We start from the raw sequence: 25764 nt of genomic DNA, 5'->3' as shown, positions 1-25764 counted from the left end.
ACACGAGGCGACCGACCCACAGTGGGCCAGAAGACCGGTGGAGGCGGCCAAAACTCTGGACGCGTTTTGAGCTGAAGAGTCGCTGAATGGGACTCGAACCGAGCGTCTGACCCCACCAATGGATTGCTCTCCGAACGAGGAATCCATTGGTGGGGTCACACGTTCGGTTCGAGTCCCATTCAGCGACTCTTCAGCTCAAAACGCGTCCAGAGTTTTGGCCGCCTCCACCGGTCTTCAGGCCCACTGTGGGACCCAACCCGCCCTTCCAAAGGACCTGTCCACCGCCACGGCACGCCACGGCCAGGAGTGCGGGTTCGAACCGCCGCAACACGACATTTTTCCCCTGTCAGACCGAAAGGCACCTCGCCGCGGGCCGGGCCCAGGCCGGGCCCAGGCCGGGCCGGGCACTGTGGCGGCAAGCGCGGGTCGGGGCATCGGATAGAAGGGCCAGATAGGCACCGCGTGACCCGGCCGGCCCGGCCCCGGGCGGGACTTGGAGCCGATCAGGCCCACGCCGCAGCACCTCTAGTGCAGCATGCTGTCGTTGCTCTGTCTCTCTCGCACTACTCGTGGGGCGTCGCGTTGCGAGAGAGGCGGGGCACTGCAAGGCAAAGAGCCTCGCGGGAGCTCCCGATGTCCCCGCCAAGCTTCGCCGTGCTTCGTCGGCGTGCACGTCAACAGGAGCGTGACTGTGGCCCTGTCGGCGGTCTTGGCGAGGAGCGCCCGTTCGGTCATCTGCATGGCGCGCCACGGCGGACACGGCCCATATCTCCCTTATTTCGAAGAGTTTGCCGCGCCGCTCCATTCATCCTTGTCGCCGAGCTTCCGACGCCCCCGGGAAGGGGGAGGGGGGGCGCCTTCCGCGATTCTTCATCTTCGATTCAGCGCTGCACCAAACTAGAAGAACAAACGTCCCCGCTCCGGTTTGAATTCCCGGAGCTGCCAGATCTGGACTTTCAGTCTTCCGGCCTTCCGGTCGGACCCTGGCCGGAAAAGAGCGACGGCTAACTCCTGCCGGGCCGGGCCGCCGGGCCGCCGGAACGAATCGCAAGCAGTCGCCGAACTGAGTGAGCCTTGCAGCGCGCTGCAGAACTTGCGCGCCCCTGCCCCGCCCCGCCCCGCCCCGCCCCGCCCCGCCCCGCGGCCCTGGGCGTTCCGCGGCGTTCCAATGCACAAAGGCCGCGAAAGTCGCTCTTCATTTCGTCCTGCTTGGCGGCCGGCCGGGCCAAGGGCCGGGCAAGGCACTTCCGAGGGAGTCGTCGGTCAGACGGACAGCCGCGGCCAGCGCCAGCGCGCCAACATGAAAGGTCGGCCTTCTCGGAGGCTCCCCGAAGTGCGGCCCGGCCCGGCCCGGCTAGCCCCCCGGCCCCACGGCCCGGCCAGAGCGAGGGGCCCAGGCCCAGCCCAGGCCCCACGGCCCGACCGGCGCCCCGCGTCCGAGCGCCTGTGGCGCGGAGGTTAGGCCACAGGCTGGGCACGCATGCCCGGCGGGACAGTCGCCCCGCTGCGGCCGACTGCGGCGCACAACGCCCTGTCTCTCTCGCACTCCAGGCGCGTCCCGTAAGGGTGCGAGAGAGACAGAGCGGCTGGTTCGGACAACGGTTTAATGTCCTTGCTTTTGGTTGGCAGGCCTCACAGCACGTCGCAGCCGGAGCTGAGCGAGTACATGCGCGGGCCCACGCCGGGCAGCCCCGGGGGCACGGCCATCGCGCTGGGCCTGGCGCTGGCCAAGAGGAACGAGAACGCCTCGGAGCAGGCCGGCGGTCGCAAGAACCGCCGCAACCTCCGCCTCAACGTGACGCCCTCCACCCTCAACCTCAAGTAAGCCACAGCCCGTCGCTACGCGTCGCTACCCCATGTGCCGCAGCCTCCGCGCGCGGGGTATCGCCTCACGGTTTGTCTCACAATGCACCCTCTGCCGACAGGTTCTTGCAGAACCGCAGCAAGCGGCAGACGCTGGCGCTCAACGCGGTGGCCACCGAGCAGAAGGCGTCCAAGGTGCTGGGGCTCGTGTTCTTCACGTTCGTGCTGTGCTGGGCCCCCTTCTTCCTGCTCAACATCGTGTTCGCCATCTGCCCGTCGTGCCAGAAGCGCGTCCCGCACCACGTCATCGACACGTGCCTGTGGCTGGGCTACGTGTCGTCCACCATCAACCCCATCATCTACACGGTCTTCAACCGCACCTTCCGGGCGGCCTTCATCCGCCTGCTGACGTGCAGGTGCAGCCGCGTGTCTCGGCCGCCGCGCTACCGGTCCGTCACGGACACGCGCACCGCGGCGTCCACGCCGGGGCTCAACTTCGGCCCCGGGCCCAGCACCAGCGGCGTGCCCGGCGTGCCCGGCCCGAGCGGCAGTTCGGGGCGCGCCGCCAGCTCGGCGGGCACGGACAGCGCGGACGGCGGCGACCCTGGCAGCACGCCGTGCTCCACCATCCCGCTGTCCATGTCCATGTCCCTGCCCTCGTCCTCCACGGCGGCCACGCTGTGCGTGCGAACGCCCTCGCCCTCGCACTACCCCAGCAACTACAGCATCGACGACAGCGTGGTCTAGAAGGCTGTGCCCGGCCTGGCCCGCGTGGGTGACTGTACTCAAAAGCGCCTTGCCAAACCGTGGTTCCCCATCCACCACCACTTCCCCTGTGACAATCACCCCAATCACTCCCCAAAAAGTTAGAAAGTGACGCTACATTCCAACTTGGCAGGCCGAGCGGGGGGTTCGTTGATGGCGACTAGTGTTAATCTTCTGCTCACACTGTGGAATCATGTGTACTGTTTTGTACGTAATCTGTTTTTGATGGATTTTGTGTCTGTTTGTGAATAGGTACAAATTATATCTAACCATTTCTTTCATGAAGAAACGCATGTTCATAATGGTACATGACCATGTGCAAAAAAGAATAGTGATTTAGTGTGTTCATGTGTTTTCAACGATCAATGTTTTTGTTTGTACCTGTACTGTTTCCAAATAACAATGAGATACAATAACTCTATTTATTTTTTTATATGTCGCAGTATAGAATTTCACATTTAAGAAATGAAAGGGGTCTTGTAAGGAGAGAATGGCATAGGTTGACAAAGTACCATTTGTCAAATCATTCCATAGTCTCACAGCGCTGCCTCAAGAAGCATGAAATGAAAAAAGTATTCATATTGTACATTATTTAATTTTGATCTCAAAATGCATTGAGAGTTTTATCTTTGTGTGTTACTATCAATGTATGTTACATTCCCCTAAGTCATACATATGGTTGTTTTAGAGAATAATTAGTGTTTATAGAAGCATTTATTGTCTGCATTTTGCATCCATCGTACATAAAAGTAGTGCCATAAAGCTTTAACGTCTGATGTGGCTTTCTTCCACTAGACCTGTCCTAATGTTAGTTACTACGTGATCTTGCAATCCTCCAGAACTGTTTTTGTCTGTAGCCAAACTGATTTGGACTGACTGCTGCATTCTCCCCGAGCCAAAAGTAGATAAATGTGTGTTAAACAATTCATGCTTACAACTAGTCAAAACTCCGTGTGAATAAAGAAAGTAAACCTGTATGTATTCTTTCAGTGAACTTCTAGTATAATGAGTCCCCTATGGCAAAATCAAAAAGAAACATGGAATCCACCGTTATCCGAGGTCCGTCAACACGATTATGACTTTGAGGTCATGCCAACAAAGTGACAGTAATTTGAATGCGATGGCAAGCCACAGAGGCGTTATTAAAACCGAAATTTTAAATAAACATAAGTTGCCATGACGAGAAAGTCACAGTACCCTCGGTAAACTCAAAATTCTACGAAAACATAACCTCTATTTTCCACGGCGACGTAGGCAGACGGGTGACGGTTGGGCATGCCACTGCACAGTCGGCACCTCATACAGTGGGAGTTTTAACATCTTCCACTGAGATTCAAGAAGAAATGTCGAGACAGCTTGTCACACCATAAAAAAATGCAAAAACTGGAAGCAGGTTCGTTCGTACCGGTCGCGTCTTGAGAGGCGGGAAGGGCGGGCGATGTTGACACGTCTGTGGCGCGCTCTGTCGGCGAAACCAGACACTACACGCAGCCGGCGATACCCCGCGCGGACGACCGGCGCGGCGCTGCTGGCAGGGTGTAGTGCTGATGGTTTGTGCTGGAGCGGAGCGGAGTATCTCTGTAAGATCCCAGAAACAAATTTAATGGCGTTCGAGAATTAATGCGAACGATCAATGAAAGCAAAGCAGCATTGCCGCCTGCGCCAGTGTGAGAAATGTGAGCATGCTGACAAACATTCTCGACGAAGCGGTGTGCTGATTTTCTATGCATTTACGTGGGGTCCATCCGTTCACCTCCTCCACATCCTTAAACAATTCCCTAACGCAGCCGAGTGGATTTCTCTGCTCTCATTGGCCAAGCCCGGCATCGTAATCATCGGAGTGACGTCACTGCCGATGGCGTCATCGCGGCGCTCCGAAATAATAACACCTCGCTGCGGCCCGGGTCCCGGGATCGAATCCCGTGCCACTCTCACTATTTGCTTCCCTGCTCTCCCGGGCCGCCCCGCCCCTCCCCTCGCCTGGCTGCAAGGTCGCCCGGCTCCGCCCGGCTCTGCTGGACCGCGCGGATCGCGTCCCATCTCATCTCGGTCCGTGATTCCTCCCCCTTCCCCCCCCTCCCCCCACCGAGCGCGGCAAGCGCGGCCATTGCCAAGGTCGAGCGCCAAACACCTCACTCGTGAAAGGCACACCACTATTTCACTCTTGCCATCTCCACGCCCCCACCAGCGCGCTCATTCCGAACGAGAGTTTTCGTCGCTTCTGTCTGTCTGTCTGTCTGTCTGTCTGTCTGTCTGTCTGTCTGTCTGTCTGTCTCTCTCTCTCTCTCTCTCTCTCTCTCTCTCTCTCTCTCTCTCTCTCTCTCTCTCTCTCTCTCTCTCTCTCTCTCTCTCTCACACACACTCAGGGGGCGCCCCGTTCGGGTGCGAGAGAGACGGAGCGACGCAGCGTTCTTCCGGAACGAAACTGCAGGAGAGCCGCGGTCCGAGCAGATCAATCATCCGACTGCGGCAAAAGTTTGGGACGCCGATGCGCTGCGCCCTGCGCCGCTGCGGCGGCGACGCGGTGTCCGTCGGGTAGCCTGGACTGCCGCGCAGAAAAGCAGCGGCCTGGTCAGTGCCGTCTTCTTCTTCCAGCAGTCGGCGCAAGGAAACAGAGCAAACGTCCGCTCGACACTCAATGCAAACTTCTGAAGACAAGAATAAAACATAACGGACGCGGGGTATCGACTACTCTGCGTTCGTTGCCCTTTTCCGCCACGGGCGTCATCCCAGCCCAAGCACTCCAGGTTGCCCACCACTTTCCCACGCCCCGCACAGTGGGCCAGAAGACCGGTGGAGGCGGACAAAACCCTAGACGCGTTTAGAGCTCCAAAGCCGCTGAACAGGCCTCGAACTGAACGTGTGACCCCACCAATGGATTCCTCGTTCGGAGAGTAATCCATTGGTGGGGTCACACGTTCGGTTCGAGTCCCATTTAGCGACTCTCGAGCACAAAATGCGCCTAGGGCTTTGGCCGCCTCCACCGGTCTTCTGGCCCACTGTGCCGCGGCCCCAGTGGTGGCGCTGCTACGCGCTGCTGGACTGGATGCCTCTGTTTGATCGCCGCGGATTTACGCCCCCGCGTCTCCTGAAGCCGTTCAATTTGAGACGGGTAATCGGCCTGGATGAGGCCGCCGGCTTAGTGCCGCTCTGTCTCCCTCGCGGCCCTCCGGCCTCCAGACCGGCGCGTGAGTGCGAGAGAGACAGCGGCCGGGGGTTGGCCGCGCCGGGCCGGGGGCAGTGCCCCTCGCTCTGCCCGGCTCTGCCCTGCCGGCTGCGGCCGCGGTGCTTTCGGCCCTACTTTCGCGACGGCCTGTTCTAGGACTATTGTGTCGTCTCGGGTCCGCCGGACGTGCCGACTGGTTCCAGTTCAATGACTTTGACACTCTGGCAGTGGTGTGCCGCCCCGCCGCCCCGACCGGACTGCCCGACCGATCGCCGATCGGCACTCTTCGCAGGACGTGACGCGCTAGATGATGCGGGCTGGGCGCCGCGCCGCGCCACTGGGAGGACGGGTTGCCTACCCCCGGATGGCCGGCCGTTCACTCCGCCACGGCTTTGCAGCGGCCACAGCACTCAGCCACTTGGATAAAAACAATTAAATACTCTTTTTACAGCGGCGGGCGTGCGATGCGGGCCGCAGCAATATGAAGAGTCGTCGCTCTGTCTCTCTCGCACTCACGGCGTGTCCCGCAGGGCCGCAGGGCGCGAGAGAGACAGGGCGACGGGATGAGCCGGCTGGCGGCACAGTCCAGTGAACCTCGATTTGATAGTCGGATCGTTACCGAAATATGACACCGCGATCGTTTACGACGGCCGGGGTGAGGAATCCCGATGCCCGCACGTCGCGCCGCGCGGCGGCAATGTCGCAGGACGACCACGCCACTGTCGGGCGTGGTCCCGCCGCATCCTTTCATCCTTTTGGTCTTGTTGGTCCTGCAGGCGAGGCGTGGCACGCCGTGGGCCGCCGTGGGCCGCCGCCCGGTCGCTCTTCCGCGTGGGTATAAAAGCCCGGCGCCGGCCGGCTGGGGTACTCGCTGTCTTCCCGGCACTCCAGCAACACCATCATGAAGGTCCTGGTGAGTACCCCGCCCGGCCTACCCCGGCCCCAGCAGGCCTTAGTCCCAGCCTAGTCCCAGCCGCGACCGCTGTAGATTTCAACTCGGCCGCGCCACTGTTGAAAGCTGCGCAATGCAGGAAACACTGCATTCCCGAAAAACGAGATGTTTCGTTTGGGTGGGGCCAAACTATGCGCCAGAGTTCCAGTCCGAACGCGCTGGGCCGCCGGTCCGTGGTGGCGCCGCTCCTGGCTTTGACTGCGTGCCGTTGGATTTTCGTGTATTTTGGCGCTCGTTGACCTGGTTTGTGCCCTTCCGCCAGTGCGTTCTCGCCGCCGTCTTGGCCGTGGCTGCCGCCGCCCCCGCGCCCGGCCTCCTCGCCGGCGCCCCCCTGCTGCCCAAGGTGCAGTACGGCCCCAGCGAGCTGACCGTCGTCAAGCAGCCCCACGTCGTCACCGAGACCGAGCTCCAGTACCGACAGGTGCCCGTGCCCGTCAAGACCGTCGCCTACACCGCCCCCCAGGTGCACCTCGAGACCGACGTGATCCACGCCGCCCCCGCCGTGGCCTACTCCGCCCCCGCCGTGGCCTACTCCGCCCCCGCTGTGTCCTACGCCGCCCCCAGCGCCGTGGCCTACTCCGCCCCCGCCGTGGCCTACGCCGCCCCCGGCGCCCTGGCCTACGGTGCTCCTCTGGCCCACACCATCTACTAATCTAAAAGGCTCAATAAATTATTTTTGGAAAAACAGTTTTGCCTTATCTATTTGATGTAATGTGGTCCCGATCCGAACACAGCCAAACAAGGAAGGGCGGTTGGAAGGGCGGAAGGACTCATCCTAGAAGAAGCGAAGCTATGGTTGGTTAGGTTGGGCAGAGATATGCCCAACCTAACCAACCATACCTTCGCTTCTTCTAGGACGAGTCCTTTCTCGTTCTTGTGGCCTGGAAATTAAATGAGAGTGTGTGCACGGCCGGCAGGGCCTACCTAAAAGCGGACGCGAGCACTCACTCCGGCCGCCACGCTCGCGCGGGCATGAAACTGCCCGTGGGGAGTCCGTCAGGCCTTCTTCCGACAAGCCCCTCTCGAATGGAAACAAGCCCCGCGCAAATACGGGGGGCCGGAGAGCGAAAAAACAGTGGCCTGCCCGCCACCGCCACGCGCCGCTGTGTGCCTTGTGCCCCACACGCCGTGCCACGCCGTGCCGCGTCGCTACCCCGCGCCTCCAGCGGCACTACTTTCGGTCCGAGCGACTCTGTACAGTCGCGCGGGGTACCAACGTCTTTTGCTAATCCTGCCCGGACGAGTTTGGAGTTCCCATTCCCAATGAACCTGAATGAGCACCCCATCAGCGAGATTAAACCTGGACTCTGGTCTCACGCCGCCACAGCTTCCGGGTACTTCTCGCGAATATTTCAGCTAGCCCGAGGCCGACTCGGTGTTGGCGGGAGCAGAGCACACAGTGGGCCAGAAGACCGGTGGAGGTCGCCAAAACTCAAGACGCGTTTTGAGCTCCAGAGTCGCTAAATGGGACTCGAACCGAACGTGCGACCCCACCAATGGATTGCTCTCCGAACGAGGAATCCATTGGTGGGGTTACACGTTCGGTTCGAGTCCCATATAGCGACGCTGGAGCTCAAAACGCGTCTAGAGTTTTGGCCGCCTCCACCGGTCTTCTGGCTCACTGTGGAGCGCTCCCTCCGCCACTATTCGCCGCGTGCGAGCGCCTCCCAGCGTAGCGTCGCTCTGTCTCTCTCGCTCCCCGACCGAGCGTCCCTTGCGTGCGACGCGTGCGACAGGGACGGAGCGACGAAGCGACGCTTCGGAAGCAGTCTGCAGCTTCAAACGGCGCGCGCGTAATTGTTTTGCCACCGATAGCCGATTGCACGCAGCCCTTCGCAGCCCCGCACAGCCCTGCACAGCTCCCACTAACCTCGTTACAGCTCGTTCACGCCCTACTGGGCCAGCTGCGGCAGCTGCGGCGCACAGAGGGCCCTTCCATTCCGCATAACCTCGTGACGAGTGCGGTCAGTCAGGGACGGTGGCAAAGCCGCGCAAAGCCGGGCAGAGCCGGGCAATGCTGCAACCAGGCGGGGCAGAAAAACGGACTGTGCGTGAGAACACAGCCACACCATGACAGCCTCGATCGCCCTCGATAGGTCGCACGCTTCGAATCTACGTCGGCGGTTCTTGGTTTCGTCTAGAGTTCTGCTGCACTGCTACAGGGCAGTTTGATCCGTCTGTCGTAGCTCGCTACCTATCGTGCGGCTGGGGCCGGCTCTCCGCCGCCACCGCCACACCACACCCCCACCCCTCCCCCTTTCGCCGACGTGCCGAGGCTGGCCTGGCAGAGATAGTGGCCGAGCTCCTGGCCCTTCTGGCCCGGCTAAACGGATTACAACCACTTTTGACATTTTCTCATTCCCCAATGAGTCGACCGGGCTCGCCGGGCCTGGCCGGAGCTTGGAGGTGATGGCTGAAGGCTGGCTGAAGGCTGGCTGAAGGCTGGCTGCAGCGCACGGTCGCGGCGGCCAGCGACGCTCAACAGATGAATAATGCATGAACACAGCAAGACTCGCTTAAGGGAGGCCGGCCTAAGCGTCTCCGCGTATTACGGCCGTTAATTTGTTTTATGGAAGTTTGAGGTGGTGCCGCGGTGGCGTCGGCCGTCGCGGCGAGCGGCGCGCGGTCAGCCGTTGTAGAGCGTTAAAAGTGGCACGAGCTGTTTGAAGGCAGTCCGCCTGGCCGGGGCGGGCCGGCTAGGCTAGGGCGCACTCACACACACACGTCAGCACGCCGTGCCCAGTAAACACACAACAGTGTGACATGCACTCTGCCGCCGCCAGCCCGGGCCTCGGGCCTCTCCGTCGGCCTTGAGAGTGCCTTGCCTCGCCCCGCTCCGCCTCGCCCCGCCTCGGCCGCAGTGCTCCACTCCACAGTAAACGGCCTGGCTCTTGGGGAGTATCGCCGTCCCGCGCGTCCCGCCCGTCCGCGACCCTCTTGGCGGACTCGTCAATTCCCCGGCACGTGCGCGTCGAACGCGGCGAGCGCGCCGAGCGCGGCGAGGGGAGATGGCCGTGCCTCCCCGACGTCCCCGTCGTCCCGGTCGCCCGCCCCGGCCCGGCTCGCTGTCTGATCGCCGCGCCCGTCCGCATGTCCGCGCCCCGCCCCGCCCCGCCCCGCCCCGCCCCGCCCCGGCGCCCGCCCCGCCACCCCTCTCGCGTGCGTAAATTATATCCGGGTCATAATTTGGGATAATCCCTGGCGGCTGCCTTTCCATAAACTGCGCGCGGCCATCCCGAGACGTTTAAAGCCGCCCGGATGGCGGGCGGCGGCTCCGGGGGCGGCTCCGGGGGCGTGGGTGCACCGCTGTGCGACAAGTCGCTGCGGCAATACCGCGGAGCCTTGGCGACGCGACGTGCCATACGCGGGGGCAAGAGTGGCCGACAGGTAAAAGGACCCGGTTGCCTTTACATTGACGAGGGTCCCTTGGCGGGGACCTCTCACTAAGAAGGGGGCCATTGAGGGCGCCGCCAAAAGGGCTGGCTGGGCCACGTCCTGGGCCACGGTCTGGGCCACGGTCTGGGCCACGGTCTGGGCCACGGTCTGGGCCACGTCCAAGGCGCCACGGCCTCGGCCACGGCGGCGGCAGCACCGCGCGGCTCCGGCTTCATTTACGGCATTCACGTCTGCGGACAATACGGCCGCAAAAACGGCCAACTTACACTGTATCCGCCATACACGCCACTACACTGTGTACGCGGCTGCGCGGCGCCGCGAGTTTTAGCCCCTTTTGTCTCCGCACAACGGGCTCATTAGTGCAGGGCCCATCGACATTTCATGACGTTGTCAAAGGGTTCCTTACGTCCTGCTCTTTGAATTGGCCGGAAGGGCCTGGAGGGGCCTGGGAGGGCCGGGAAGGGCGCGACGAGGCGCCGCCGTGCATTACATCAGCCCGCCCCACCCCACCCCGCCCCGCCCCGCCCCGCCCCGCCCCGCCCCGCCCCGCCACGCGAGGAGCGCATCGAATCGCGGGGATACGCCTCGCGACGTGGGGGAGGACGCAGTATACAGCACTTATATTGCGGCGCTTGGCTGGTGCGCGCGTGCGCCTGTGTGTGTGTGTGTGTGTGTGTGCGTGTGTGTGTGCGCGCGCGCGCATGAGGGTGTTGTTTGTGGGTGGGGGAGGAGGGTTGGGGGATAGCCGCATCTGAAATGCCATCTCAGAAACAGCTCTTCCGAATGAATTCCGATTGATAAATTAGTGGTAAGAGCGTGGCTGGCGGTGCATAGTCGTCCTGAGGCCCGCGCTCGGCGTGCTTCCGATGTGTCTCAGTGGCGCGGGGAGTTTGGTACAGTCTGCCGCCGGAAAAAGGAATCGCTACTCTCTGAGTCGGCGACTCCCGATGTAACTCACCCTTTCAGAGAAGCGGGTATTGGCAGGGCCGTTCTTTTCTTACCGATACTTCTTTTCTTTTCGCCGGACCAGTGAATGTTGCTAAAAGGGGGCCGAGATCGGCCGGGACCCGCCCACGCCGAGCGCGCCGAGCGAAATGGACTTTTCGTCCTAAGTTGTTGTTTCACCGCCGTGACACGCCGAGAGGCAAGGCAAGGCAAAGCCGCCCCAAAATGTTTTTGAATTGTTAATCGCGTTAAGATGGCGGGGGAATTATGGAAATGCGGTTATGAAATAAGAAAGGGGGGAAAGAGTGAAAAGTGAAGATGGTAGTCGCTTGCCGGGTATCACAGTGCCGCGCAAAAAGAGGATCCGGTGGAAAGTTGGTCGTCAGCGAAGGGAACGAGGCGATTATTATGGAGGGCTTGCCGTCCCGATATCTCGAAAGGGAATCTCGAAAGGAATCGAGAGTGATCGAGGTGGCACCTGCGGGGATTATTACGTAACTGCGGGATGTTTCGTGCCGGCCGGATAAGACAGTGTAGGCAGCAGCAGCAGCGGAGGCCCCGGGTACAATGTAAAATATTCAGCAGCAGGAGCCTCTCGATCAGGGCGGCAAGTTATCGCCGGGCCCGTGCTTGCTCGGCCTGCAGCCTTGCTGTGATTTGCAGTTAATTCCTACTTTTCTGAGCGGTATATGGGGTGGCGCGCCACTGGCGGCGCTCACTGGATGAAGGGGTAAGGGGTGGGGGTAATGGGGGTGGGGGGAGCCCAAGGGGCCCAGCTGAGCCGAACGGGTTTAGCTTACCCTCTGTGATTGACGGTGATGTCGAGAATGCCCTGGCCCCGCCGCCCCGCCACCGCCCCGCTCCTCCTTTTCGACGCCCCGACGCCCCGTTCCCGTTAGCAGGGGATGGGACGCGTATCTAGGCGCTCACTAGCTTTTTATCGGTCTTCTCCAACTCCTCGCCATGCTATCGGCGCGGCTCGGCACGGCGCGGCCCGGCCTGGGCCCGGCCCCGCACGATGGGGCCATCATTGACGCCAGGAAAGAGGAGAGGATGGGATACTAAGGGACACGTTGTTCGAGGCTGGTGGCGCGGCGTGGCGCGGCGTGGTGCGGCATGTGAGGCTCTTTAGGCGAAACTCGGACAGGGTTGAATTTAGGAGCGAGGAATAAAGCCCTCGCAGTGGCGAAGCAGGGCGACGCGGGGCGACGCAGGGCGGCGGGATTACGTTGTGGAGGAGGCCTAATCGGAGGCGCCGTGCTCTGACTCCCACACTGGCTAACGGGCACAGCGGGCAAGTGTGACCACCTCAACATCCTCCTCCACGCTACAGCCACGCTAAATGCCTGCGGACAATAGACTCTTTCACTTCGTCGCCGAGTGAAGAACAAAATTTCTGGTTGCTGGACTTGACTAGTTTTGTTCGTTACCCCCGGCGACGAGCAGCGAAAGGGTCTGTATAACACTGGAAACTAAACGGCTGGTATAAAGCCCGTCTCCAGGTTTGGTAACAAACAAAAAGTTTTCAGTTGGTTCTAAAATTCGTCTGCTGACGGGCAGGGTTCGACCATCAAAATAATGTGCCGGACGAGAGTGCGTTTTCATGAGGTTGCGTATGGGTTGGCAGCGACCGAGCCAAGCAGACGACGCGTATGGGAAACTGCAGGGAGCCAGATGGGACCTGCTTTGGAAACACCCGCCGTCCCCTCGCCGCCGTGCCGTGCCGTGCCGGGCCGTGCCGGGCCGTGCCGTGCCGGGCCTGGCCACGCAACAGAATGTGGCGCCGTCCGGCACCAGATGAACGCCCCACCCGCTCCGCCCCGCTCCCCCTTCGGCTTCAGCGTGCTTCAGCGTGCTTCAGCGCCGGTTGGCAGCCCTAGCGGCCCGCCGGCCCGCCGGCCCTGTTTGACGGTCGAGTGTGTTGGCGAGCGTGTGTCGAACGCAAAGCACGCAAAGCGGCGCCACATATTGCGCGCGGGAAGGACGCCTCGGGAGGAACTGCAAGGAAAGAGAAACGAATAAAGAAGGTTCCGCACTGCGTATATAAACGTAAAATTATTGGCAGAGGCGAGGGGGCTTTGGTGACCGCGACTAGGAAGTGTAACTGGGTGGAAGCGGGCAGGAAGTCAGGATGGGTGCATCGCGCCACGCCCAGCGCAGCACAGCGCAGCACCACCCCTCCCCCACCCTTTTATAGCCTCGGTACAAAGCGAAAATTTGTGTTTGGTCGTCGATAGGGGGTTAGGCTGTGCACTCCACGACCCTCGGCCCGCCCTCGGCCCTCGGCTCGGTCCTCCCCAGGGGAGGATGACGTCACCCCTTCCACAAACCGGCGAATCAACGACTGCGTTTTCAAAAATGTCCCGAAGGGACTGGGTAGGCAATAGAGTAGATACAACCAGAGGGGTCCCGAGTTCGATTCCCGGCGACGGCGGGCGCAGAACAGCGGCGCAAAGTTAATTTTAGGGCATTGCGCACGCCTAGGCTGGCTATAACATTTGCGTGGCGCGCTGAAGTTGACAACACGCCATTTCAACGTCGGAAAGGACTCGAGAGGGCCGAGGCAGCCTAAGGCAGCCCCGGCCAGGGCCCCCGAGGGCCCCGGAGGGACCGCGCTTGCGGCACAGTCTTTGCGCGTGCTGTTGCCTCGCGCCCGTGGCCATGGCGGCACTGGGCAGCACAGCCCATGGCGCCATGGTCGTCCGTCTCCAAAAGTTATTCATTCCGAAAAGCGCAGCTGCAATACGGGGTCTGTTCAGTTAATTACTTTCCTTGAAGCTGCCTTCCGACTCTTGATTTCCATTGGAATCGTTTCGACATTATTTTCGATATTAAGACCGTCTGTTGCGCGCCAGCGAATGAATATCTTTTAGTTTCCAGCTCGACTTTCTTGGGCCAACGGGCCCGCCGAAAACAGATTCTCCGAGTCGGAATGAATCCGACTTGGGAACGGCTGCGCGCTCGTGTACATAAAAACCCAAGTTTGTTTTCTTTTTCTCGCCTGTCGCATGACCACCGCCTGGTCCTGGTTGTGAAAAATAGGACACATTTTTTTCGGTCACCGTTTTTACAGAAAATTAGAGCAGTTTCGGTTCGGCCAACGGCGTTTTGACCTTCTGCGGTCAACTCGATGGAGAAAAAAAAACCTAAAAAAAACACGTGATACTCCCAAGTCACGCCATCTGCTAAATATGCGAGCGAGCTTCGCCTTACGCGGCCTTTTTTTGTTTTTTTCTTTCCTCTCCGCCACGTCGATTTGCATCAAAACCGACCCAGTTTGAAACGACCCGTGTAAAGGGCCGCCGCGGGCGTGTCGGAGACAAGGAACGCCCGCCGCTTAATCGCCGACAATCTCGTGTTTGTTGACCGCGCGCCGTCGCTCCGCGCCCCGAACGTCTTTATAACGAAATCGATATGTTCCAGGGACCCGTCTGGCCTGGCCTGGTGGCGAGACGGAGCGCAGCGAGTGCCTCTGGTTGGCGCTTTGTACAGGCAAACACCGATCTCGCTGGCTTGCCACCGCCGACGGTACACACACTCTCTTCACCGTGCCGCCGCCCGGCACTCCGCGAGAGCCGTTCTCTCACATCCAAACGGGACGTGCCATGAGTGCGAGAGAGACAGCGGCGAAAACGACTCGTTGAATCTGTCTGCAGGTCAGGGCATACAAAGTCCGTCCGCCGTCCACCCTCGATGAATAATCCACGCGATGGCGACGCGGCCGTCGCGGACAGGCGGCAGAGCGATCCGATATACTGCACTACTTGGGGAGGCTGCCGGCCGGGCTTCTGGTGTCGCAGCCGCAGCGTCACCGGGAACGGTGGCGCGGTCCCGAAGCCCCGGCCAAGCCCCCTCCCCTTTGCGGTAGGCCAACTGAACTAGCGAACTGAAGGTGGGAGCATGTCGTCCTGTGCGGCCAAAAGATGGCCCTGCCTCGGCCCGACGGCCCTGGCGCGCCCTGGCGTTGCAATGGACTGCTGTTGCTACTGTTGCTCTGTCTTTGCGCGGCGTTGCTCCCCTCGTGGCGCAGCGCCGCGCAGTCTGGGAGGCGCTGGACTAGCAGACGACAGGCTGCCCCGCCCCCGGCCCAGCCAGCCGCCCCCGGCCGCCCCCAGCCGCCCCCAGCCGCCCCCAGCCGCCCCCGACCTCGCTCGGCACCACTCGGGCCGCCTTCGCCGCCTTCGTGCCGCGCCGCTCGGCTGCCTCTAGCTGCCTCTAGCTGCCTCTACTCCCGCTGGCCGGGTGCCGCCCTGCCGCTGGGCCGCGCGCTGCCGGGCGCCTGGACGCTGAGGGGCGGGCGGGCCGTGGCGTGGCGTGGCGTGGCAGCGCTGCGCGCCAGTCGTCCGCCGACAGTCGATGCGGAAGGTTGCTGCCGGAGCTCGCTCCGTCCCCGCGCGGCGTGTGCCGGTTGTGCGTGCTGCGCCTCGCCTCGCCGCTGGGCCTTCCCTCGCGTCCTCGCCGCCACCCCTTGGATTACTCCTGTGTGTGTGTTTGTGTCAGTGTGCGTCAGTGTTGTGCTCGGCGCTCCGCGCTTCGAGCAGCAGTCATCTGTTCGAGACCATTCTGTGTGTGAAACTGTGAAACCTTACAGTGCTCCAGTCCCAGTGCTCCAGCGGCAGCATGAAGCCCGCCCGGGCCGACCGCGGCCTGGGGGCCGTCGGCACCGTCGGCGTCGTCTGCATGGCTCTGTTCGCGCTGCTCCCTCAAGGTAGGCCTCATCCGCGGGAACACTGCCCTGTTATCGGCCTGTCCGCGTCGCCCGGGGTGGGGGTGGGGGGTGCTCGGGTCTCGTTTTCTCTGGTTCGCCACGGGCGGCGTTCATCCTGAAAATAGAACGCCTGCAACATTCTGGCGTTGTCGGTCGCCCGGTCGTTGCGGCTGCGACTGCCCGGACTGGCCGCCACAGCAACGTTCCTTGTTTTGTCGCGTTGCATTGAGGTCCCCGTCGGTCGCCGTCGGTCAGCGCGTCGGCCGCCGCACGTAGTTGGGAGGGGCGTGACCACCGACACCCTCGGGATATGTGGTTGCGTACGCGCCGTGCAGGCCGCACACGCCGTACCGGGGGCCGGCCGGCCGGCCATTTCGATTATTAGTTTGTGTCATTTCCATATAAATTAGCGGACCACGTGGCGCTGCATTTGCAAGTCGGATGGACCAAGCCCGGCCGTTCTTACACGAGCTTTGGGCCCGGCCGACCCCGCAGCGCACCCGCGGGTATGTGGCGCAGCCATGGGCAGCCATGGGCGCAGGGATGATCGTGGCGGTCGCTACTCGGATAAGCCACCCTGCGAGCTTAAGGCTATCGGAGTGGCAGCGCACAGTGGGCCAGCAGACCGGTGGAGGCGGCCAAAACTCTAGACGCGTTTCGAGCTCCAGACTCGCTAAACAGGACTCGATCCGAACGTGTGACCCCACCAATGGATTCCTCGTTCGGAGAGCAATCTATTGGTGGGGTCACACGTTCGGTTCGAGTCTCATTCAGCGACTCTGGAGCTCAAAACGCGTCCGGGATTTTGACCGCCTGCACCGATCCTCTGGCCCACTGTGGGCCTGCCCAGCCCACCCCGCATCGATGGTCTATACTCACGGCGCCGATTTGCACATACGGCATCCTCCGCCACTCCAGTGCGCTCTAAGTGCTGCACTGCGGAGTGCAGGAGGGGGGGGGGAGGGGCACGCGTGGGACGTGGAATTGAACCGCATCGAGGGATGGCGCGCCATGGCGGCGGCGCTGGAAATCCATTGCGATCTCGGCTCTGGGCCGGAGCAGTCTCGACGGCGGTTAGGTCGCGGCCACGCGGGTCGCGCTGCGCTGCGCTGCGCCCTGCGCCGCCGCCGTCTGATTCTTCCTGTCGGTAAACACATTTCAATTCCGACTAGCAGATTGCCGGCAAAGTCTACGACTGGGGCCGCGCGGCGCAGCGCGGGGTGCGGAAGTGTGTCCAGACTGTTTGCGCAGAGCGCGGAGGGCGCGCGGAGCGGCAAGGAGGGGAGACAGAGACACAGATAACATGCCGAGAAAAGCACGTCTGGCGACGTTCTGGCGATTTCTTCGTCGAGCACGCCGTGTACACTGTACAGGTGCAGGGGACACGTGTCCGAGAGCGGCCCGGGCGGCCATTTTGTGTCTCCGGGGTCCTCGGAGTGAAAGGGGTGCGCAAAAAGTCGCCACCAGAGAGAAACTTTGCGGCTAGTGTCTGAACCGCGCGGGGCAAGGCGGCGCGGCGCTGGGGGCGGTCGGGTCGGGTGGTTCCGGTGGAGAGCAGGGCGGACTTGGTGGACGAGGAGGATGAGTCCCTCGCGCAGACCGCCCGGCAGGGTGGGCCAGCGTCAGCCCGTCAGGAACGCGATTGGAGCGCCCGGCAGGTAGGCAACCCGCACAGTGTACCTGCCAGGGTAGGCCACCGTCCGCCCGGCAGGTAGGCAACCCTAGACCCGTCACCCTCCCCGAACACAGTGCGGCTTCTTCGTTCTGCTGCACCGTTTCAGATTAGAGTGAACGCCCGTCGCCCCCCGGCCTGCCTGGGCCGGCGGGCCTGCCACAACCCTGTCTGACATTGATGCGCGTCCGTTTACGTTGTCAGTACATTTCCACCCCTTCGCTTGGATTCCGTTTTGGCCTCTTCGTTGCCGCTTCCCTCGCTATCGCCACTAGTCCGATGTCTCCCCTCCCCCTCCCCTTCTGACCCCTGCGAGGCTTCTGCTTGGCGGTGATTTGTGTGGCCTGCCCCGGCCTGCCCCCTCCCTTTGAGCCGCCGCGCCGTACAGGCGAACAGGTGGCAATCGTTTCCATCAAAGACGCGGGGAAATCAGTTTCGTGTATGTTTTCTTCTTTCCCTCCTCTTTGTCACTTCCCTCCCCGCTTGCCGCCGCGCCGCTCCCTTGCCCCGTATTGATTGATTCTAGCTTTCGCACAATGCGTAATGCGCCCTACACTGTCAAAGAAAATCTCGCAATTTTCCGGGGAAAATTGTCTCCGATCTTCGGCAAATTCCAAATCCGTCAATGTTTCTGTTTTGTCTGAGTTTCCCGTAGGTACAGTACAAAAATTATTTTGGAAAATCGATGCCTTTTCCCACTGAGCTGCGACGCGCACTCTCCTGGTTTTTGCAATCTCTTTTTTAGCAGTGCAGCCTCGGCCGCGCGGCGGCGCCGCGCCCCCTGATTCCTAATGAAGTTTTCTTTCCGTCTGGCTGGGGTGTTTGGCCGGGGATGCGATTTTCGGAGTGGAGTGAGTGAGATGTCTCGAGTGTTTTCAATTGTCGTATCTCGCGACGCACGGCGCAGCCACGGCAGCAACGCGTGGGAAGTCCAAACAAGCAGCGCTCCCATCTCAACGGGCACGACAACGCGAGGCTGTGCGGAGCGATGCAGAGCGGAGCGCGCTTTGAACAGCTTTTCCGTTCCTTGCTGTGAAATTCTTTTCCTCGTGCTCGTAGTGAATTGACTTCTTCTTTGAGCGGGCGGGGTAATCTTCCCTACCCCTGGCGCACAACGCGTATTAGCCCCCCACTCCCCCCCTCTCTCTCTTACACACACCCACACACACACACACACACACACACACACACACACACACACACACACACACACACACACGCAGCGTGGAAGCCCCACATGGCGCCGCCGAGGTGTTGGTTGGGATGAATCTGACTGGGTGAACTGAGGCGGGGGCGAAGTACGAGCCAGGCAAATCCAGCGGCGCGAAAAGCCGAACGTCGGGTAGTTCTGCGACTCTGCCCCCCCCCCCTCCCCCCATACACCCTGACGCCTCACCCCAACCCCTTCCACCCCGCTGCGTGGCCCGGACGTCTTGCCACCACGTCCCTGGAACCGCACTTTCACTTTGCCGCCTTGGTCTCTCTCTCTCTCTCTCTCTCTCTCTCTCTCTCTCTCTCTCTCTCTCTCTCTCTCTCTCTCTCTCTCTCTCTCTCTCTCTTTCTCTCACACACACACACACACACACACACACAAACACAAGCGCGCGCGCACAAGCACGCACCCATGTATACACGCACACCACTAAACACACTTGTGCGCTGGCACGTCCTGCCTCACGCACACACGCGTGTACGGTCGCAAAGTCGACGGCTATACGGTGTACGTAAAAGGTCCCTTCGCTCTTCTTTTTCTTTCTTTTTTTCCTGTAATCGCCTGCCGCAGTTTACAGGACGTGTGTGCGTGGCTGCGCGGCATCGGGCGGCTTCTCGCTCTTCGGCCTTCAGTTCAGCCCCTCGCTCCGCGCAGCGCCTGTTTGTTGGCTGAGCGAAGCGGCCGAAGCAAGCCACTTACTTACTGGGAACTACTCCGTCGGCCCGGCTACGCTACGCGAGCAGCGCGGCACGGCGCGGCGCCACAGAGCACTGCTCTGAACGGCGCCGCGGCCTTGGAAGTTGGATACATCAGTCGTACCGACGCCCATTGCTCCGCATTGCTCGCCAAACGCTGCACTTCCCTCCACTGCAACGCCACTGGCAAGTTTGCTCACTGCCACTCCGGTGGCGGTCCGTTTTGAATGCCCAAATTCGGCCTCCTGCGGTCGGTTCGCCCGCAGGGAGGGTAAAATTTGGTCTGCTGGGCTCGGATTGCCATCGGGTAAGGTCAAACCGTGGTCATCTATAGGCTCGGATTGCCCTCAGGGAATGCCAAAATGTGGCCTACGAAGCTCGGATCGCCCTCACAAGGGAACGTTTTCAGGTGTCAGGAGCCGATTGCTCCCATACTTTGGGATCTTAAAGACCATTTCAAGAAAGAATTTTCGGCACCCACAGTTCGTGCTAAAAGTCACTACATCGCCCTGAAATGAAAGTTCAAGGTCAGGGCCGGCCCGTTTTGGCCAAGCCGTCGGACGGCGGCCAGTGGCCAGTCAGTCGGGTCACGCGGCGAAAGTGCGTGTCACTTCGAGTTGTCACTCCTAGTGTTGCTAGGCCACTAGGCCGTTGGCATTGCCACCGCGGGTTATACCGCGGTGGATTTCACCCCACCACTGTTTGGTCAGACCTGAACAGTAAGGAAATCAACTTCGCAAACTGCACGATCTTGCGGAATCCCTGTTTTCCTACCCTCTTCTCGTTCCTTTGTTTCTGTTTCTGAGGGTGGCTCACTCATCCCTGGTGCACCTTGCCTGGGTCGGCGCTTGCTCTGGCAAGCCTTTAGGGACTGTGGCGACTCCTCGGGTGTAAAGGTCAGGCGTGCCTGGCTCCAGTTGAGCCTCCAGACTTCCAGTGGGCCTCTAGCCAGCTTCTTGTTCGACTTGTCGTACTTGCTCGTCTGCGCCTAGCGAGTTCCCCAATGAGGTTAAGTCTAGCGAGGGCAAGCGAGCGAGTTGCCTCTTCAGAGTCTCTCGCAATGCCAGAAGGCCGCTTCCGAGCACCGTCTCGATGACCCTCCTAGCCAGCCCCACTGAGCTTGTACGCGGGCGCGGGCACTTGCGAGATGTCCTGGGGTATTTGTGCTCCACCCCCAAAAACAAAAACAACGAAACGAGGAAAGGATAGGCTCGGATGGTCAGAGGCCCTGCGGTGTGGCAGGGGTAATGGTGTCCCGCACGGTGCTGTGGGTCCTTGGAAAGCCTCTTCTGATCCAAGATATTTCATTTTCAATTTTTAATAGGCTGGGAAAATTCATAAGACCTTTTCAAACTAAAACAATTACCATGGCAAATTGTAATTTCTGCTCTTAATTTTTTTCGTCGGGAACTAAGAATCATCTGCTTTCATGGACGTTCTTTGAAGTTAAATTTTTTGGTCAAGTTTATGAAAATTGGTCAATTTTCAACTTTAATTTTAGGGCGTTGTAGTGACTTTCAGCACGAACTGTAGGTGCCGAAAATTCTTTTTTAAGGTGGTCTTTAAGATCCCGAAGTACGGGAGCAATCGGCTCCTGACACCTGAAAACGTTCCCTTGTCAGGAAATGCCCCGATTTGGCCTTCTGGGCTCGGGTTGCCCTCAGGGAATCCTAAAGTTTGGAACGCCAGATTTTGGCAATCTGGGGCCAGAAGGCCAAATTGTTACGTTGAAAACAGCGACACTGGAGTGGCGAAGAAACTCACCGGTGGGATTGCAGTGGCCGTCGGTCACGGGAAAGGTCTCCGGGAACAAACGCAGCGTTACCGCCATCGCCGCGCGGCTCGCTGGCGGATTCGACGCCCTCCAGGGAGCGTGCCCAGGGCGCGCTGACGCACTGCAAGGCACTGGCTGGCTGCAGGGAGTGGAGCAGGATCCTCGGGCGGCGCGCCAGAAACTTGGAAGCGCTGCAGGGAGAAAAAAAGTTGCCGTCTTTTCATGTCAGCAGACTGCGGCGTGTGGGCCCGGTGGGCCCGTGGGGTCGTCGTGGGGCCGGCGGGGCGGTCGCCCGGGTAGTAATTATCATTTTACAGTCACCTTGCGAACTATTTTAATAAGAACGCCGGCCGGGCGTGCGGGTCCGCCAGGCCCGCCAGGCCCGCCGCCCTTCTCCCTTGACACAACCCTCTTAAGCCACCGGGGCTCTGGCGGGCCGGGCCGCGCGGGGCCGGGGTGGGGCGGGGGGCTTATTGGGGGAACTGATATCCCTTTTGGAGGTGGCTGCCGGACCAGCTGCGATCGCTCGCTGCCGCCGCTGCCGGCAAGCATTGGGACGTGATAAATGCCCCGCCGAAGCTCGCCGCCGCGCCGCCGCGGCTTGACGCCCGCGATGTGGTTTTGAAGGCCGGCAAATTGGAATGAACGGCGCGGCCAGTCCATTGTGTCTGCCTGGCCGCGCTCCCGGAGAGAGAGAGAGAGAGAGAGAGAGAGAGAGAGAGAGAGAGAGAGAGAGAGAGAGAGAGAGAGAGGGAGAGAGAGAGCGCATGCCGCGGTGGCGAGGTGTTGATCCTGTCCGTCTAGTCGTTGCGAGCACCTGCCGCGTCCTGACCCTGAGCAGCGCCGGCCGAGGCGGGGCGGGGCGGGGCGGGGCGGGGCGGGGCGCGGAGGGGCGAGGTAGTGCGCCCCGAAGGACCTTCGGAAGGGCCTCGGAAGGGCCTAATGTCCTGCCGGAGTAGCTAAGAGGCCGATAACGTCCTGGACGATGCTCGGCCCGGAGGGGTGGCTCGCTCGCCTGCTCGTGTCGGGTGAGGCGAGTCCCCCCTCCCCCCTCCTTCCCCGCCGCCGCGGCGAACCGCAGCGAACATCCCGCAGATTGAGCGAGCAGAGCCCCCTTTGTTGCTGATACACTCGCGGAGCCGCGCCGAGCGAAGCAAGCGACGCCAATTTTTCCCTGAATAATATTTCACCCTTGGCTGGAGCGAGGCTGGCGGGCCGGAAGTTTGTCGAGCAACGGGAGGCGCCCTGCCACTCCGCCCTGGGCCGGGCCCCATTCTGGGCCACCCTGGGCCCTACCTAGGGCCCTACCCGCGTGGCCGGCCATGGGTGCTTCACGTAATGCAAAACACTGTGATCGGACCGGGCCAGGGGGGTCGGGTCCGCAACCAATCAAAACTCGGCGTGAACTAACGCGCAAGAAAAAATCGGGTCACGGGCGCACTGCCCGGGCAGGCAGGCCAGGCAGGCAGGCACTGCCACGGCCGTAAATTTGCCAAGGGTTTTGATTATTCCAAGTTGGGAGGCAGCACGGCAGGCCGGCCTGGCGTTTTGTACATTTTGCCAGGTGCGCTGCCGCTGCTGCCGCTGTGTTGGTGACCCGACTCCCATCCGGGGGATAAAATGTTATGCCTCTTGGCAGGGCGGACGGTGCTGAGATTACTCGCGGTGGTAATGCGCAGTCTCGACGGCTACACTGTTAATTTTTTTTTTTAAAGAAAGCTCAAGCTTTGATATATTTGACCTAAAAAAAAGGGTGGTTCCAGGAGATCTCGTTGGGAGAAAAGTTGCCTCCGATCGCCGGAAACCTCAAAACCGCCAATGTTTCTCTGTAGACAGGCAGGTATGTAGGGTCGACCAAAGAAAAATCTATTTGAGGAAACAAAGTGTATGTAAACTCCGGCCGAGTTTCGGTACGCGCTTCCCGGGATTTGTGTTTTGGCAGCGTGGAGGGCGCCGCGCTGGAGCTGTGTTTGGCCGGAGCCTCCTTTGAGGCGAGCAGCACTGCAGCGCTGGAGCGTGGGCGCACACAGCGACGCCGGTTGGAGGAATTAACGAATGGACGCCGGGTCATATTTTTGATTTTTATCCCCAACGGCGGCCGTGGCGTTGTAATCGTTAGCACCTCGTGCACGCAGGTTGTTGCCAGAAATTTTTTTCCCCCCCGTTGGCGTTTCGCATACTTTTGGCGCGGACATCACATAACACTGCTGTGTAAACCGTGTCGTCTCTCTTCCCCAATTTACATTTTACTCCCCCACTCCCCCCTTCCCCCCGCAGACGCGCGAAAACGACAATATATAACACGTTGAGATTATTTTTTTTGTCCTTTTGGGCAAACTTGACGCTGAGGTATGAGTATGCATCCCTTCACGCTGGCGGCGGTTTGCTTGTTGTTTTTGAGCGCGTTTTTTTTCGGTTTTGTTTAATTTTATCCGGATTGCTTGCGTGCGTAGGGTCCAGCTGGACGAGGCGCGGGAGGCGCCCGCATCATGGGCTGGACATCTCTCATTGTAATATCCGGTGGGGAGGCTGCCGGCCCTGGCCCGGCCTCGGCCTGGTGTGAATTACTGGCACACTGGCGCGCTGGCGCCACGAAACTCTATACGGCAGACCGATTCCGAGAGTCGTTTTCGTCGCCCTGTCTCTCTCGCAGTCGCGGGGCGTGCCCTATGCGTGCGAGAGAGACAGGGCGACGAAAACGACTCTACTGGGTAACGAGACGATAGTCATCGGTCCGGCGTGGGTGGGAGTAGAGCGCAGCGGCACTTTGGGTGGAGGGGGCGGTGGCACTTACACCTCACGTCGCGGAACAAGTAAACGCCCGAATGAAAATGAGTATCAGGCGATGCCTGCACTGCGCGTGCGGGTCAAACTTTGCCTCGCGGTTTTTCAGCATCATTATTTCGAACTTGACCGAGGCGATGTTTCCCCCGTTTGAGCGTGCGGTGTCGCACCTGGGGAGAGAGAGAGAGAGAGAGACGAGAGAGAGTGAGAGTGAGTTTGAATCAGATGATGCCCTACTCTGTGGTGGTTTTAAGGGGGCACTCCATCTGAGGCAACCCATATGCGCTTTCATTGAAGGTAGGTCACATTCATTGCTATCACCCCCTGTCTCGAACCATTTCTTAAAACGCCCCCTGGCCTTAGTTTCCACACTATGAAACTTAATCCTTGGCCCCGTCGATTTCGGCAGAGCGTTGTAACCCCTTCCGCCCCTTCGATCGTGCCTGCACTGCTGAGGCCCAGCATGACTTGCCCGTTCGCTCTTTCCCACGGAGCCGTGTGCTGTTTGGCCCGCCGAGTCGCGAGTTTGGCTGGATTTCCGTTTTTGCGGCCCCACTGCAAAACACGGGCCACTAGGTCACCTGCCAGCCAGCCAGCGAGCCGCGCGGCCCCCACGCTCGCTACGCGCCAAGACGGCGTGTACACTGTGAATCTAAAGGCGGGCGGCCGAAAGTTATTCGCCCGCTGCGTTATTTACTTAGCGCGCCAATTCGAGTTGGCAATTACAAATTTAAGCAGTTGTAAAGTTGAGGTTCACGACAAAGTTGGTGGCCGGGCCGGAGACCGCTGTCGGCGTGTGTACGCCGGGGACGACGGCGGCCTCCAATGGGGTGGCCGCCACGCCCGTCCGCCAGACCGCCAGACCGCCAGGCCGCCAGACCGCCAGGTCACCGCGCCGAAGCGTTCGGAAGTCCACCCCGCTGTTGGAATGACACCCGGCCCGGCCCGGTCGCTCGGCCGCCACTGCCGCCACTCTGTCAACTCGGACAACTGTCAACGGCGAGGTGCCCCACCGTCCCTGCCGGCCTCGGCGGCCCCGCGGTGCGGCGCGATACCCATCACTCATCACCCTCTGCGCCGCGCGCCGCTCCGCGCCAAAACGGGTGTTGGTGTGCGCGCCGCGCGGCGGAATAATGTTATTGTTGCGCATGAATCTAACCGGAAGTGGAAATTTGGCCGGTGGACGCTTTTGGCTGTCTCCCTGAAATATGCAGCCCCCGGTTGACTGGAGCCACGTGGCGCCCGCCTCATCCCTTTCGCCCGTTTTTTGCGCGTGCGTGTTGACACGGCGTGGTCCTGGACGCCTCCGTCTCTTTGTCGCTCCGTGTCTCTCTCGCACTGGCGGGGCGGCCCGTGGGGGTGCGAGGGAGACAGACGTTCCTCGGAAGGGCTCGGCCCGGCTCGGCCCGGCTCGGCCCGGCTCGGCCGGAGGGGAGGCAACGTGCTGGAGATGTGTCGCAAAGGGGAAGGGGCGGGGACGCCGATGGCGCCTCGCTGCTTCGCCTGCTTCGCGCCTCCAGGCCGCCGCGCCGCCCAAAGGCTCAAAAGGCAAAGGCCACGGCTTGATAAAGGCCACGACGGCGGCCTGTGTTGCCTGGACGACGCGGCCGCCCTCGTCACCTCCGCGACAAAGGGGGAAAGAACGCGCCGAACTTGGTCGCTGTGTCTCTGTCGCGCTCGCGGGGCGTTCCGTGAGGGTGCGAGAGAGACAGAGCGACGCGCCTGGCTGCCTGGCCCTTCGGAGGCTCGCCTGTTCCCGCCCGTCGAGCCGCGCGTCGCGCTCTGGGCGGATGTGTGTTTTATGGCGCGCAGAGCTTGGTGCGGAATCGGGCATCGCGGAGTAGTCAAACTTGCAGTGGGCCAGCAGACCGGTGGAGGCGGCCAAAACTCT

At 61.0% G+C, this 25764-nt stretch overlaps 3 protein-coding genes across 4 annotated transcripts in view; all 3 read left to right on the top strand.

The window, feature by feature from the left end:
* The window catches only part of LOC117643967 (5-hydroxytryptamine receptor 2A), a 42812-nt gene extending 39368 nt beyond the window's left edge, over positions 1-3444 (top strand). Inside the window, exons 4-9 of the mRNA XM_034383154.1 lie at positions 1630-1821; positions 1926-2309; positions 2821-2872; positions 3012-3140; positions 3257-3307; positions 3364-3444. Coding sequence (XP_034239045.1) covers positions 1630-1821; positions 1926-2309; positions 2821-2872; positions 3012-3140; positions 3257-3307; positions 3364-3444 — 889 coding nt within the window. The remainder of the gene's footprint in view (positions 1-1629; positions 1822-1925; positions 2310-2820; positions 2873-3011; positions 3141-3256; positions 3308-3363) is intronic.
* Positions 3445-6615: 3171 nt separating this feature from the next.
* LOC117643593 (cuticle protein 16.5-like) lies at positions 6616-7373 on the top strand. The gene is made up of 2 exons (XM_034382563.1): positions 6616-6647; positions 6949-7373. The coding sequence occupies exons 1-2, from the start codon at positions 6636-6638 to the stop codon at positions 7336-7338; spliced, it is 402 nt and encodes a 133-aa protein (XP_034238454.1). The 5' UTR covers positions 6616-6635; the 3' UTR covers positions 7339-7373.
* An 8007-nt stretch (positions 7374-15380) lies between these two features.
* The window catches only part of LOC117643692, a 118574-nt gene continuing 108190 nt past the window's right edge, over positions 15381-25764 (top strand). The window contains exon 1 of one of the 2 annotated variants that reach the window (XM_034382733.1): positions 15381-15735. In XM_034382733.1, the coding sequence (XP_034238624.1) occupies positions 15648-15735 (88 nt within the window). In that variant the 5' untranslated portion in view covers positions 15381-15647. The remainder of the gene's footprint in view (positions 15736-25764) is intronic. The other variant, XM_034382732.1, reaches the window with a different exon arrangement.

The sequence above is a fragment of the Thrips palmi genome, unplaced genomic scaffold, assembly GCF_012932325.1.
Source record: "Thrips palmi isolate BJ-2018 unplaced genomic scaffold, TpBJ-2018v1 HiC_scaffold_17, whole genome shotgun sequence".
Lineage (NCBI taxonomy): Eukaryota > Metazoa > Arthropoda > Insecta > Thysanoptera > Thripidae > Thrips > Thrips palmi.
The sequence above is the reverse complement of the archived record's forward strand: the minus strand, read 5'-3'. Positions and strand labels throughout refer to the sequence as shown.